Consider the following 13,575-nt stretch of genomic DNA (forward strand, 5'->3'; position numbering starts at 1 on the left):
AAAAACAAATGAATAATAAATTGAACTTGCTGATGGAATCTTGCTTCGTCAAGAGACTGAAAATGAATGTACCTTTGTGCTGTATGCATTGGGTATAACCCCCCTCCCTCTCTTGTTCACCCCATCCCCATTCTCCTCTCCCGTATCCTCCCCTCCCCCCCATATCCTCCATCCTCCCCTCTCCCATCCCCCCCTCACCTTCCCCATCCCCCCCCTCCCCTCTCCTCCCTCATTCTGTCCTCTCCTACCCCCCTCCAGTTGTTTCCCGGGGGGCCCCAATCTGTCCGAGCCCCAGAGGAAGCTCCGAGTCCCAGGCAGGAGACCGGGGAGCAGGTCCTGAACCACTGGCCCCACGCTCCTCCCTCTCCAACGCGCCCTCCAACTCCTCAGGTACCCCACTCTGCCATCAAGGACAAACTACGACAGCTACTCCTGTATATACTATTATATGCGTGTGTACGTACGGCCGGAAGTACAAAATACGGTCCTTTCACTCTGGTGTGAGGGCTAGCACTGTGCGTATACTGTATGGTGCGTGTGTGTGATTGCCTCAGAGCGTCAGGGGACTGGGCCGCTGGAGGCAGTGTTGAGGATGTGGCCCCCACCCCCCGGGTCCAGGGGACGCCGGGAGAGAGCCTCCCCCAGGGAGGGGCAGCGGTGAGGGCAGCGTCGCCCCCGACGGAGCCCCTGGACCCCCCCTGGGTCAGAGGTCAAACGATCGCCCAGCTGACCCTAACCATAACCTGCCTCCCAGAGACCACACCCACGCCAGCCACCAGGGTGCCGTGGCAACCTCGGGGACGTCGGATCCAGTGAGGTGTTCCTTTCTTGGTTGTCCTCTGGTTAGTCTGGAATCAATACCTTCTGCAGATTGTAGCTTTAGTCATTTAATATTGCTCTTCTACATACACACACACTCTTTCACACACACACCTCACAACGTACGTTCTTTTCAGGTGTCAAGAGGAGAGTGGTGTGGAATCAGAACCAAACCCAGACTCTGGATTGCACCGTTCCACAGGAAGAGGAGAACCCAGGCGTAGAACCCTGGGAGGGAGAGGACAAGGTGGTGCTAGAACCCAAACAAACCTGGCTGGCTCAGGAGCGACCAGGCGGGGCTCGGACCCAGACCAGACCAGCCTCCCGGAATCCCTCCAGAGTAAGACCTTTCTCTCTCTCTCCCTCTCTCCCTCTGCTGTTAGTCCTGTTCTCTCCCTCCCTCCTCTCCTTTCCCTCTCTCTCTCTGCTTTTAATCTTCTCTAAAGAGCTCTCTGGGGGGGGCCAGGTTATCATCACCATCTCCACCTGTTTACCTCCATCACCCCCCCCCCCCCATCCCGTCTCTTCCACTCCTCTTTTCTCTTATCCTCTCTTCCTCTTCTCTCCTCTCTTGTCCTCTTCTCCATTCTTCTCTAAGATGTCAAAATGTTTCCCCATTCTCACCTCCTTCCTTCCTTGTAATATCTCCTTCTCCTCTTCTCGCCCCTAGTTCCATCTTGGTCACCGACGCAGTGGTCTCCAGCGTGTTCCATGGGGCTGGAGGGGTAGGGGACTGTGGCCAGCGTCCTCCCCTGGCCATGGACTCCCCTGTGTGGGGGAAGTCCCAGCAAGCACACCCCTTCCTGGGAGGACCTGGAGCTCACCTGCCAGAGACCCACCACGGTGAGTCCCCGATGCACGGGAGATGACGTTGTGTACAGTAGAACAAAACACAAGGAGATGGTGGATGGGGGGTGTCTAATAGAATACACTGGAACTCTGGGGATGGGAAGGGGTCAGGAAGGAGAATGGATGACCCTGTTCACCTCAAACAGTTATAACTTGACCCCAGAGACATGGGGGCTGACGTACGTGCGTGTTCCTGCAGGTGGTGTTCTCTGAAGAACCCCGCGACCTGGACAGCATCGGCGCGTGGGGCGAGCGGCTGGTCCACTCCTTCCTCACCACTGGCGAGACGGCGACGCCCCCGGACGCCCCGCCCACATCGCCTGGTCCAACCAGAACGGGGAGAGCGGCCAGCCCTACGACTTCAAGATGACCTTTGACCCCCGGCGGAGGGGGGCCGGGAGGAAGGAGGGATGAGGGAGGTGTTTGTGGAGGTGAAGGCCACGGTGAAGAAGGAGAAGGCGTTCATCCACCTGTCTGCTAACGAGCTGGACTTTGCGCTGAGGGAGAAGGAGAGGTACCAGGTGTTCAGAGGTGTACAACGCCGGAGACGCACAAAATGTCCGCCTGTGTCGCATCCCAGAACCTGGCTCAGCATCTGCACACCAAGGACCTTCAGCTCTTCCTGTTTGTCTAGGGCTCTCATTGGACGGCTCGATGTTGTCGTGCTGGAACACGGAGGATGCTCACTGCATGTTTTATTATTTATTGTATTATTCATTTTCCTATTGAATATTCGAGATTTTTTTTAGGCTCTTTTTTATTGATCAACGTTCAGATCTGTGGAGTGTCTCGTATTGGGTTGTTAAATGACAGTTTTATGTTTTTAACTTTTATATGAAACCTGTGCCCTATCTCCATCCACCTGTCTCATGGGCTGGTATTGTACTTGAAATGCCATTCATGACCTACCTGTTCCTAGTGGACCCTCCTGTTCCACTGTACATATTTAACCACTTGCGTCATTTGTTCCACACTGTGCTCACAGATGAATAGAGATCGTTTGTTTCGAAAAAAAATCAGTAATCACTTTTCTACCTGGAGATGACCTGGTAAAATACCTCTTCATTCCAACCTCATCTCTCTGCACTGTTTTTGTTCGGTTTCGGTTTCGGCTCTCAGAACATCAGAAGGTTTAACACTGATTGACCAGAGCTGATACTCGCTTATCACTTGCACCATTCCTTTGTAACAATAAAAGTGAAGAGTTTGTGTCCCAGTTGAAACGCCTGTGTTTTCATTCTAGGGAAGGTTATAGCTTGGTGGTTAGAGCACTCAGCTGCAGATCAGAAGGTTGCAGGTTCAAATCCCGTCCGTACGGTACGGGACGCTTTGGATAAAAGTGTGTGCGAAAATGAAATGATGAATCCTCCCGCCCTCCTGTCAGCCAGGGAGAGAGGGAGGGAGAGAGAGAGAGGGAGGAGGGAGGGAGGGAGAGAGAGAGAGAGAGAGAGAGAGAGAGAGAGAGAGAGAGAGAGAGAGAGAGAGAGAGAGAGAGAGAGAGAGAGAGACGAGAGAGAGAGAGAGAGAGAGAGAGAGAGAGAGAGAGAGAGAGAGAGAGAGAGAGAGAGAGGGAGGGAGGGAGGAGAGAGGAGGAGAGGAGAGAGAGAGGGAGAGAGAGAGAGAGAGAGAGAGAGAGGGAGAGGGAGAGGGAGAGAGAGAGAGGGAGGAGAGAGAGGGAGGGAGGGAGGGAGGGAGGGAGGGAGGGAGGGAGGGAGGGAGGGAGGGAGGGAGGGAGGGAGGGAGGGAGGGAGGGAGGGAGGGAGGAGAGAGAGAGAGAGAGAGATGGCAGGCGCAATGCTGTGACACTGGGTATGGGAGCTGTGCCTAGATGAATATTAACACTGAAATGATGCACTTTTTTCTTGTTTATCTGCCTGTCTCTCATCTTCCTTTTTCTCTCTCGTTTTCTCTCTTTCTCTTGTTCTTCCTCCTCTATCTTTTCCTCTCTCTTTTCATCATCTCATCTTTATCACGTCTGACATCACACCCCGTAGAAGGAGCACCACATCTTCACTCATCCTCACGCCATGTCAACACAACACATGCCACACACTGTCAAAGTCTGGACCCAAGGAATGACCCCTCTCGTTCTCTGTGAGTGTGTGTCTTGGGACATGCTTAACTACTTCCGGAATATTCCTCATTCACCTCATGACCTTTCAGTCGACACACACAACAATGTGCCTGGTGGACATCATATCACAAGACTGATATTGTATATTGAACATCACTTCTTGTAGGCTACTCTTTGTACTCTTTCACGGGCTGAGACTTTTGTATCGATACATCCAGACTTAGCTAGCCTCTTTCCTGCAATCATTCTGTGAAAAGAGAGGGAATGCACTAGCATCTCGGTTATCATCTGTTTAGCTACCATCTCATGATACAACCGCTTGGTACAATGTCGAGTGCAAGGCCCGAGATCTGGGTGGTGTGAGGGGACACCGCTCAGGGTTTCATTTGCCTTGCCTTTGTTTCCTTATCAGTAAAGGCACAGGACCGGTCACGAGGAGAACGGGACGGGTGAATAATTGCGTCTTGTTCCCGCTGTGGACATTTCGTTCTTCTACCGACTGAAGCATCGCAGTGGGGGGCAAGGGAACGCTTATCCGTGAACCAACAGGCTAACCGACCGCGTCCAGGTTCATTTAGTCATGAAACAAATACGTTAATATGTTGAAGCCTGTATTTTCAAGATATAACTTCTCACGTACTTTCCTACAGCTAAGTATCTGAATGCCCTGACCCCCCCCCCCCCCCCCCCCCCTCCCTCCATCTCTCTGTCTCCGCAGATTCGTTCCCTCAACATTCCCGGTCTTCGGTCGGTAATCTGTACGGAGACAGCGAGCGAGGACCGTCGTTTGCGTATTGGCGTGCAGGGCAGTGTGCGCTCCCGGCTGATCTCCAATGCAATTGGTTGACGCGGAAAAGGGGGCTGGGGTTTAATCTCTCTGTCGCTTCTCTTCTCTCATCCTAGAGCAGAGCGATGCGGAGACAATAGGACCGCGCTGTAGAAGAGCCTGTGAAATACCAGGCGTCCGCTGAGCAAGGCGAATTTACCGCTAGACTGAGATTCAATAGAACAATCTAGGAGAAAGCGAGTGAAGGCATTGGGACAGGCTACTACGTGCACCACTGTAACAGGCTAGCATGCAATAGTTCTGTCTACACTACCCTGTTTCTCTCGGGTTTGACTGGGCGGACTCCAGAGCCCTTGTGTGCTGTGCCAATTGAATGGTGAGTAAAATAAACAAGACATCCCGTGCCTTGCAAAACGGCTGCCTGCTACCTCTTTTAGGTGATGCGAATAGTGTCCGGTAAAACGTTCTGCGGCTGCAGGCTTGTTTACAACAATGCTTTTGCGGGTTTAAAAGAGCGCCGTTTCAAGCTGTGTTTATTATAAGCACGCAGCTAAGCGTGATGGTCTGTGTTTACAGCATTGTTGTCCGGCCTGTAACTGTCAGATCTGGAATTGACTTCTAAAACCTATGGCTAATTATTTGTTTTGGAATTATTGCTTTTAATAAACGGTATTAACATTCCCTTGGAACGGTCTGTTATTAACCTTCTATTCTAGTGCGGTTCGATGTATCTGAGATTTGTTTTTTACTTTCTGAGATGTGTAGCCTACTATGAGGCTATTAATTATGTTTATAAACTACACAACAAGAAATATGCAGACTCTTTATTTCTTTAGGGCACTCTCACGCAAACGCTCAAATACATTCCACCAGCATCGCATACGTCAGGCTGTCAGTCTCTGTTGTCTCAGACTGGCCGCTGATGCGGTCACCTGCAGGTGTCAGAAGAGGGGGTCTAGGTGGTGTGAGAGAGACGGAGAGACGGTGGTCTGACTGGAGAGATGGAAAGAGAGAGACAGAGTGACAGAGTGGTTTGACTGGGGGGAGAGACGGAGAAAGAGAGGAAGCGGGCTGTCGGGCTTGGGAGAGACAGAGTGAGAAAGAGGCAGGTGTCTGCGGTCGCCGGGCGGTTCTTCTGCCCCGCTGTCACTCATCACTGGTCTGGGTCATCATGTCAGCAGGGATTCGTAGTCGAACAAACAGGGACGTGAGTGGGAGGACACAACTGGATAGAGAATGTGGAGACTGAAAAGACCCAGGTATTCCTCATGATGGTCATTAAGGCAACGACCAAGAGAACCAGAGCGATAGGAAATATTAGCGTGTCTCTGCGGGGTGCGTGTGTCCGTTCTCCCCTTTGTCCGCAGTGGTGGACGTCAGCTGTGTTACCCTGCAGCGTATGCAGGCCTGTCACAGCGCTGCTTTGAGTCTGACGGTCCCGTCCGGACACAAAACCCCGCGGCTCCACCGCGAGGCACGATAGGATAGCCATGTGCAAAGATTTTATGTCACAGTTTAATGAGGAGATTGTCCCTCGAGGCGCCTGCAGCGAGAGAACGATTGGGATTGTATCAAGTAAATCTCTGCTCCAGATTTAATATCAATGTTGATACAGACTTCTGTGTTTCCTTTCATAAGGGTTTTAGTGCGATTCTGCAGATTCTTTTAGCAGTGCAGATCAGGCTTCTTCAACCCATCATCTTCATTACTGTCGTGTCCCATTATCCTGGGACACACAGACACAAATAAACATACACAAAAACATACAAGTATGGTGAGTCATGATACAGGTCAGACAAAGCAATGTTCCCTGCTGTATACTTCGGCATTCTAACACACACAAGAGCATTTAACACACACACATGCACACACACACACAAGCACACACACAACAGCACTAAACACAGACACAACAGCATTCGATTCACACAACATTCTGTCTTTGTCCCTCTGTCTCTTTATCTGTCTCTTTATCGGTCTCTCTCGCTGTCTCTCTCTCTCTCTCTCACTGTTGATCTCTATCCTGGACCATTTAGCATTCACATTCGACACCAGACTGCCTGACATGTCCTTCTGACGCTAAACAACGACTGACTTTAGTATTCTTCACCAGGGCCCTCAGTGAAAGTGCTGAGGGGGATGAGTCACTGTTGTCTGGCTGACGAGCGCTGGAGCCCTGGGGCCGGGCTGGGAGGTGGAACACAAGGTTCAAACACTCCCGAAATATACCCAACACAGACAGGCGAGAGAGGCAGGACAGAGGGGAGGGGAGGGGAGGGGATGGGGCGGAGAGAGAGAGAGGGAGAGACAGAATGAGATAGAGATATATACCGCCGTGTGTGCGTGTGTGTCTGTGAGAGATAGAGGGAGGAAGAACAATATAGAGATTGCTTAAAAGAGTAAAGAGGGATGATGAGCAATACAGGTAGATAGATGTTGTGTGCGAGAGGGAGGGAGGGAAGGAGGGAGCAAAGGAGGGAAGGAAGGAAGGAGGGAGAGCTGAGTCAAAGGAGGACTGTACCTGCTGTGGTTCTTTCAGCAGCTCGTTCACACCCCTGAGGTCAGATCAGGAAGCTGGAAGTAAACAGCCCTGTTCCTCAGCGACACGTCTCCCCTGGCTCCACCGACTACCCGTCTCCCTGGTTCTCCGTCTCCTTGACCCCCGATCTCCTTGTCTACCTGTCTATCAGTCTACCTGTCTTTCCGTCTCCTTGTCCCCCTGTCTCCCAGTCTACCTGTCTCCATAGGAACCCTCCCTGTCTGGGATTTCCGGACAGGAATCAAACAGTGGTCTCGGTTTTTATTAGGATGAGAGGATTCTATAGATCAAGGTGTTTGCATGCTTCTCAGCAAGCAGCTACAATTATCACCTGTTTCCCCCTGCAGCCTGTAACAGTGTCTTATATGATGGAAGGGATCTGGACACTGAGGGTTTAAAGAGCTGTTTATCAGCAGCGTCAGTGTAATGATACATGTGTTCTCACCAGGTATGTTAGTTTGCTCGATTCTAGTCCTGGTCCTAGTCCTTGTTTTGGTTGCTGGTCCTGGTTGAAGTCCTAGTCTTAGTTCTAGTCCTAGTTCTGATCTTGGTCCCTGAACCCTGGTCCCAGTCCTCGTTCTAGTCCTGGTTCTAATCCTGCTGGTTCTAGGCCTGTCCTAGAACCCAGATGGGTGTTGTGCAACCAAGCTCAGGCAGTCTGCTGGAGAAGCATCCAGACCCTTCATCTTCTGCTTCCTCAGCCAACAGATGGACCACACTTCCTGTTTCACCCGGCATGTTCATCCAATCTTTCCTGTGCTCACAGCCAATCACAAGACAGAACTGCCAGGTGACATCCAATCATTTGCCAGAGTTGCCAGATGTGGTCCTATAGTGTGAAGCTATAACATGATTATGCAAGTCATGATGCATGTTTACTTATGAATCTTGCACTACATTACCTTAACTGGATTATGCTCATTTGCACTGCCGACTGTTATTTACAGTACCAACTGTTTACATTTGCATTTTGCACCATACTTCTAACTGTAATATGCAATCACTTTTCACTGCACTTTTACACTTTTTTAGGATAGCTTCTGTCCATACTTTATTGCACTACACTGTATATCCTGCACTTGCTGCTATTGCACTTCTGGTTAGACCTAAACTAAATTTCGTTGCCTTGTACCTGTACTTGTGTAATGACAATAAAGTTGAATCTAATCTAATCTAATACTGATGGTATGCTAGTTTTAGCACAAATAGGTCTTAGGAGTGATTGCTGTTTCACTATGCACCCTTCTCTCTCTCTCTCTCTCTCTCTCTCTCTCTCTCTCTCTCTCTCTCTCTCTCTCTCTCTCTCTCTCTCTCTCTCTCTCTCTCACACACACACACACTAAGGTTTTGATGGTTGTCAGGCTGCTTCTCCACACTCAGAGCTGACATTGGCTCTGACCTGATGACTCATCCAGCCATGATTCTGATCCTGCTCCGGCTTCCGATCCTTTTTAAGCACCGAGAGGAGATATCTGCCTTCACACACACACACACACACACAAACAACAACATAGACATCCACACACACACATTTACACAGACACACACATGCAGACACATATTTACACACAGCCAGAGAACATACAGAGCTGTGCAACTGCAGCGCTAAGTAATCCCTTCCCATCTCAGGCAGCAACAAACACTATTTACAACCCCTGCAGAGCAGAGACACAGCTCCCTGGACTAGTCACTGTTGGTTTGAGTGTGTGTTTACTGGCATGTGTGTGTGCTGGTGTGAGTGTATGTTGGTGTGTATGTGTGCTGGTGTGAGTGTGTTGGTGTGTGTGCGCATGTTTGTCAGACACAAAAAGGAGGACAGTCGGTTAACACCACAGCAGTGTCCAGCCCCCCCCAGCCTCTCCCAGCCTCCACTCCCCAGCCTCCCTTCCATTGATCACATGAACAGAGCCATCTCTCATCATCTGCTGGAGTCACACGCTCCCCTGTGTGCCTCACGCCACCAATACAGGAACAATGAAGACATGCTGGCAGGCTGCATGTGTGGGTGTAGGTAGGTGTGTGTGAAAAATGGTGTGTTTGTGTATGTGTGTGGGAGAGAGAGTGCGTGTGAGTGTGTGAGAGAGGTCAAGAGAGAGTGTGTGTGAGGACTAGAGAGAGTGTGTGCGCACGTGTATAGCATGTTTGTGTGTGTGTGTGAGAGGACGAGAGCGTGTGTTTGTGTGCATTTTGAAGCCCACAAGGTCAGCTGGATCAGAACAGGTGCATTGCTGTGCTACAGTTACTTCAGGGGAAGAGAGCGCATTGACGGGTGGTGTTGTAACGAACACCTTCGTCTCCACCTTGGCCCTGCGCGTTTCTCCGGCTGTCTCATCCGTCACACAAAGAAAGATGAACCGTCAATCGGCTCGCATGTCAGGCTTCCAGAACTGAGGAGGAGAGAGGATGACAGACTCCGGAGCTGTCTAGGAGGGGAGAGGGAGGGAGGGAGGGAGGGGAGAGACGGAGATAAAGAGAGAAAGGAAAACAGACACGGAGAATGGGAGAGTGTTCTGCACACTGAGTTACATACGTTGTGTGTGTGTGTGTTCTCACTTCCACGTAGGTATGGATGCAGACGAGCAGGTCATATCATCTTGAAAACGCAATTCCGGAAGGATTCGGTTGCGCCTGCAATCCGTGGTGCGCGTTTGCACAGTTCTGTGTAGGTGTGCTTGCGTGTGTCTATGTGTAAACACATTTTTAACACCCCATTCAAGCTACTGAGCGGTGGTATTAGATTCTGTCAAATGGAATTACTTTTGTGTGGGTGTAGTGCTGAGGAAATGTCGAGTCACGCCACAGATCACAGCTAATGCAGAGACATCAGAAGGACGTTTCGGGGGGGGGGCTTTCAAAAAGATCAATGCCGGACGGTTTTGTTGTTTGTCTCCAGGGAGTCAGGTGGCTGAGCGGTTATGGAATCGGGCTAGTAATCCGAAGGTTGCCAGTTCGATTCCCGGTCATGCAAACTGACATTGTGTCCTCGGGCAAGGCACTTCACCCTAATTGCCTCGGTGGAATGTCCCTGTACTTACTGTAAGTCGCTCTGGATAAGAGCGTCTGCTAAATGACTAAATGTAAATGTCTCAGGCATTTTCTTTTCATTCGTCGTTCCGTGAAAAACAAATGACATTGGTTCTCAGACAGCCCTGTGTGTGTGTGATTTCCTTCCGCAGTAACACCAGCTGTTGGTCACTGCTCCTGTCCGTGACGAGCGTCTCCCCCCCCCCCCCCCGGATCCGCCCCCTAAAGCCCCAAGCCCCCTCCCCCCAAGATGAGCTTGTCTCCGGGGGTGTCGCGAGCCTCCATGGACATCCTGGACGAGCTGCAGCTCATCGCTGCTCAGAACCTGGAGAGGTTAGAGGTCAACAAGTACTATGAGGTCATCAGGGAGCTGGGCAAGGGCACGTACGGCAAGGTGGACCTGGTGGTCCACAAGATCAGAGGTGAGGATGTTCACACGCACGCTATACACACACACACATACCCGCTATACCGATAATACAAACGTTGCACGCACACAAATGCACATGCTATACACACACACACACAAACTATACACACTACAAACTCTGCACACACTGCAAACTCTATATACACAGTCACACTACACCTACTTACTACTCATACACACACATATACACACACAATACAACCCCAACACACACAATATATACACACACCCCAACATAAACAACAGCATGTATTTGTATCCCCAGGCACGAAGATGGCCTTGAAGTTCCTAAAGAAGAAGAGCACCAAGCTGAAGTCGTTCCTGAGGGAGTACAGCATCTCCCTCTACCTGTCCCCCTGCCCCTTCATCATCAACATGTTCGGCATCGCCTTCGAGACGGACGACTACTACGTGTTCGCCCAGGAGTACGCTCTGGCAGGGGACCTCTTCGACATCATCCCTCCACAGGTGGGACTCATCCCCTTCACTCCTGGAAACCTGTCACCGTGGTTTCATGTCTGGCTGGTCGGCTTTGACGGTGGCGTTCGGCGTGTGTGGTGCCGTGATCCGTTTGTCTCTCTCTCATTGTCTCTCTCTCTCACACACACACTCATCCCCTCTCTCACCATCTATCTCTCACCCTCTGTCTCCTTTCCTCTCCTTCTCCATCTCACTCTCTATGCCTCTCTCTCTGCCTCCCCTCCCTCCCTCCCCTTCTCTGTGTGTTCTTTCTTCTCTCACTCTCTCCTTCCATCTTCCCCTCCTCACTCACTCTCTCTCTCCCTTCTTTCTCCGTCTTCCTCACAGGTGGGTCTCCCGGAGGCGATAGCGAAGAGGTGTGCTCACCAGGTGGCGCTGGCCCTGGACTACCTCCACAGCAAGAAGCTGGTCCACCGAGACATCAAGCCGGAGAACATCCTGATCTTCGACAGGGAGTGTCGCAAGGTCCGGCTGTCTGACTTCGGCATGACGCGCCGCGCCGGCTCTCCCGTCAAACGGGTGAGTGGAAGGAAGGATGAACAACAGAGAGACGGTCTGTTAGGTCTGAAATGGAATGGGGTGGAATGGTATTTATATAAATATATGTTTTGTAAGTGTCTGGTAAAGCTCTGATCTGTCTGTAAATCTCCCTCCCTTTGTCTCTCTCTTTCCCCCCTCTCTCTTACTCTGTGTCCGTCTCCCCCCCCTCTATCTCTCTCTGCCCCCTTTCCCCCTCCCCCCCCCCCCCCCCCCCACCCCCCCCCCACCCCCCCCCATCCTCCAGGTGAGCGGCACCATCCCCTACACGGCCCCGGAGCTGTGCGACGCGTCCCGCCACGAGGGCTTCAGCGTGGACTACAGCACGGACGTGTGGGCGTTCGGCGTGCTCCTCTTCTGCATGCTCACCGGCAACTTCCCCTGGGAGAAGGCCCTGCCCTCCGACTCCTTCTACCAGGAGTTTGTCCGCTGGCAGCGGCGGCGGGCGGCGCCGTTCCCCTCCCAGTGGCGGCGCTTCACCGAGCAGGCGCTCAGGCTGTTCCGGAGGCTCCTGTCCGTGGAGCAGGAGCGCCGCTGCTCCGTCAAGGAGGTGTTCGGCCACTTCAGCCACACCTGGATGCTGGACGGGGACAACGGCAACGCGGGGGGAGGAGGAGGGAGCGGAGAGAGGGAGAGGGGGGGAGGAGGAGGAGGGGGGAGGGAGGAGGCGGAGGGGACCAGCTCGTCGTCCTCGTCGGGGGAGGAGGACGAGGAGGTGCTGGTGGAGAGGATGAAGCAGCAGACTCTCTCGCCCCCGTCCCCCATGTCGCCTCTCTCGCCCCTCTCGCCCGTGTCGGTGGAGAGGGGTTCCGCGGGGGTGAAGGGAGGCCTGATGGAGCCCGGAGGAGGGCACCACTTTGTCTCCGTCTCCACCACCAGCTCCCTGTCGTCCACCAACAGCTACGAGCGCATGCCCCGAGACAACAACTCGCCTGGCGGACGCATTCTGGTGGCCACGCCCATCGAGATCTGTGTCTGAGAACCCCCGCCCCATGCTGATGTCCTTCTGTTGTCTTACACACACACACACACACACACACACACACAGACGGCACATACACACGTGAGCGCACATACACATACAGTGCATACACCAACACACTCACCGCACACACATACAGTCCACATACACAAACAATTACAAACATTTATATTTATACATAAATATACATACGTTTAACTCCTTGAATAAGCTTGACAACAGAGTGGAAATAGACTTCGAATGAATTGATGAATATGCAGAAATATGTGCGAATCTCTCCTGCAGAAAACAGACAAACCCCCTTAGAAGGATCTGATAAAGGTGGCCATGGCAACAGACACACATTCCTTACAAGGGTTGGAAAGTCTTGAAATGTTTTCAAACTATTCTGGGGAGAAGGACATACAGATTTTACAATAACGACCTTTAACCTTTCAGTCAAGAAACACAGGTACATGGATCGTCTGAGAAGACCAAAATGTATTTCTTAAAGCAATATTTTAGGCAAAAAAGACTGAAACTAAAGAAGACATGAGCAAAAAAAAAGGGGGTTGTACAGGATGGTAGAATCAGGTATCGCTTCAGACAAAGCTTAGGAAAGGAGATTTGTATTTTTGAAACCAACTTCAATACAGCTCACAGAAATACCTTGTAAAATGTTCCTAAAGAAGCCTGTTGAGCGAACTACAGTTTTGATGTTAAATGTACTGCAATGTGAAAGTGTGAGTGTGTGTCTGTATGTGTGTATATCATTGTGTGCTGTGTGAGTATGAATCAGTAATTGGAATCTATTTCCTTTACTTTTCTGCCTTCAAAATTCCTTTATTTATTTGAATTCTAAATATTCAAATTATATTTTTTGTATCATTTTTGTAACGTAAAGTATCTTTGGGCATTTTCAATTTGAATTAGGCTTTTGTGTTTGTGACAACCTCACTTAAGGTGACATTCTGTACATATCCAAATTGAATCGTTCCAGGCCTACAAAGGGTTAAAAGCCTTGCTACGTCGATAAAATACATTGATAAATGTATTTAACAGATAGCAGTAGTTC

General features: G+C 51.0%; 1 protein-coding gene and 1 long non-coding RNA gene across 2 annotated transcripts; both read left to right on the forward strand.

The window, feature by feature from the left end:
- Positions 1–1,489: 1,489 nt before the first annotated feature.
- On the forward strand, positions 1,490–2,884 carry LOC136950467 (uncharacterized). The gene is made up of 2 exons (XR_010877493.1): positions 1,490–1,662; positions 1,868–2,884. It is a non-coding gene; the product is annotated as an uncharacterized lncRNA (long non-coding RNA).
- Positions 2,885–10,342: 7,458 nt separating this feature from the next.
- Positions 10,343–12,518, forward strand: bsk146 (brain specific kinase 146). The gene is made up of 5 exons (XM_067244818.1): positions 10,343–10,514; positions 10,788–10,990; positions 11,330–11,521; positions 11,787–12,140; positions 12,213–12,518. Exons 1-5 carry the CDS (start codon positions 10,343–10,345, stop codon positions 12,516–12,518), a joined length of 1,227 nt encoding a protein of 408 aa, XP_067100919.1.
- The last annotated feature ends 1,057 nt before the right edge of the window (positions 12,519–13,575 follow it).

Source organism: Osmerus mordax, chromosome 10, assembly GCF_038355195.1.
Source record: "Osmerus mordax isolate fOsmMor3 chromosome 10, fOsmMor3.pri, whole genome shotgun sequence".
NCBI lineage: Eukaryota > Metazoa > Chordata > Actinopteri > Osmeriformes > Osmeridae > Osmerus > Osmerus mordax.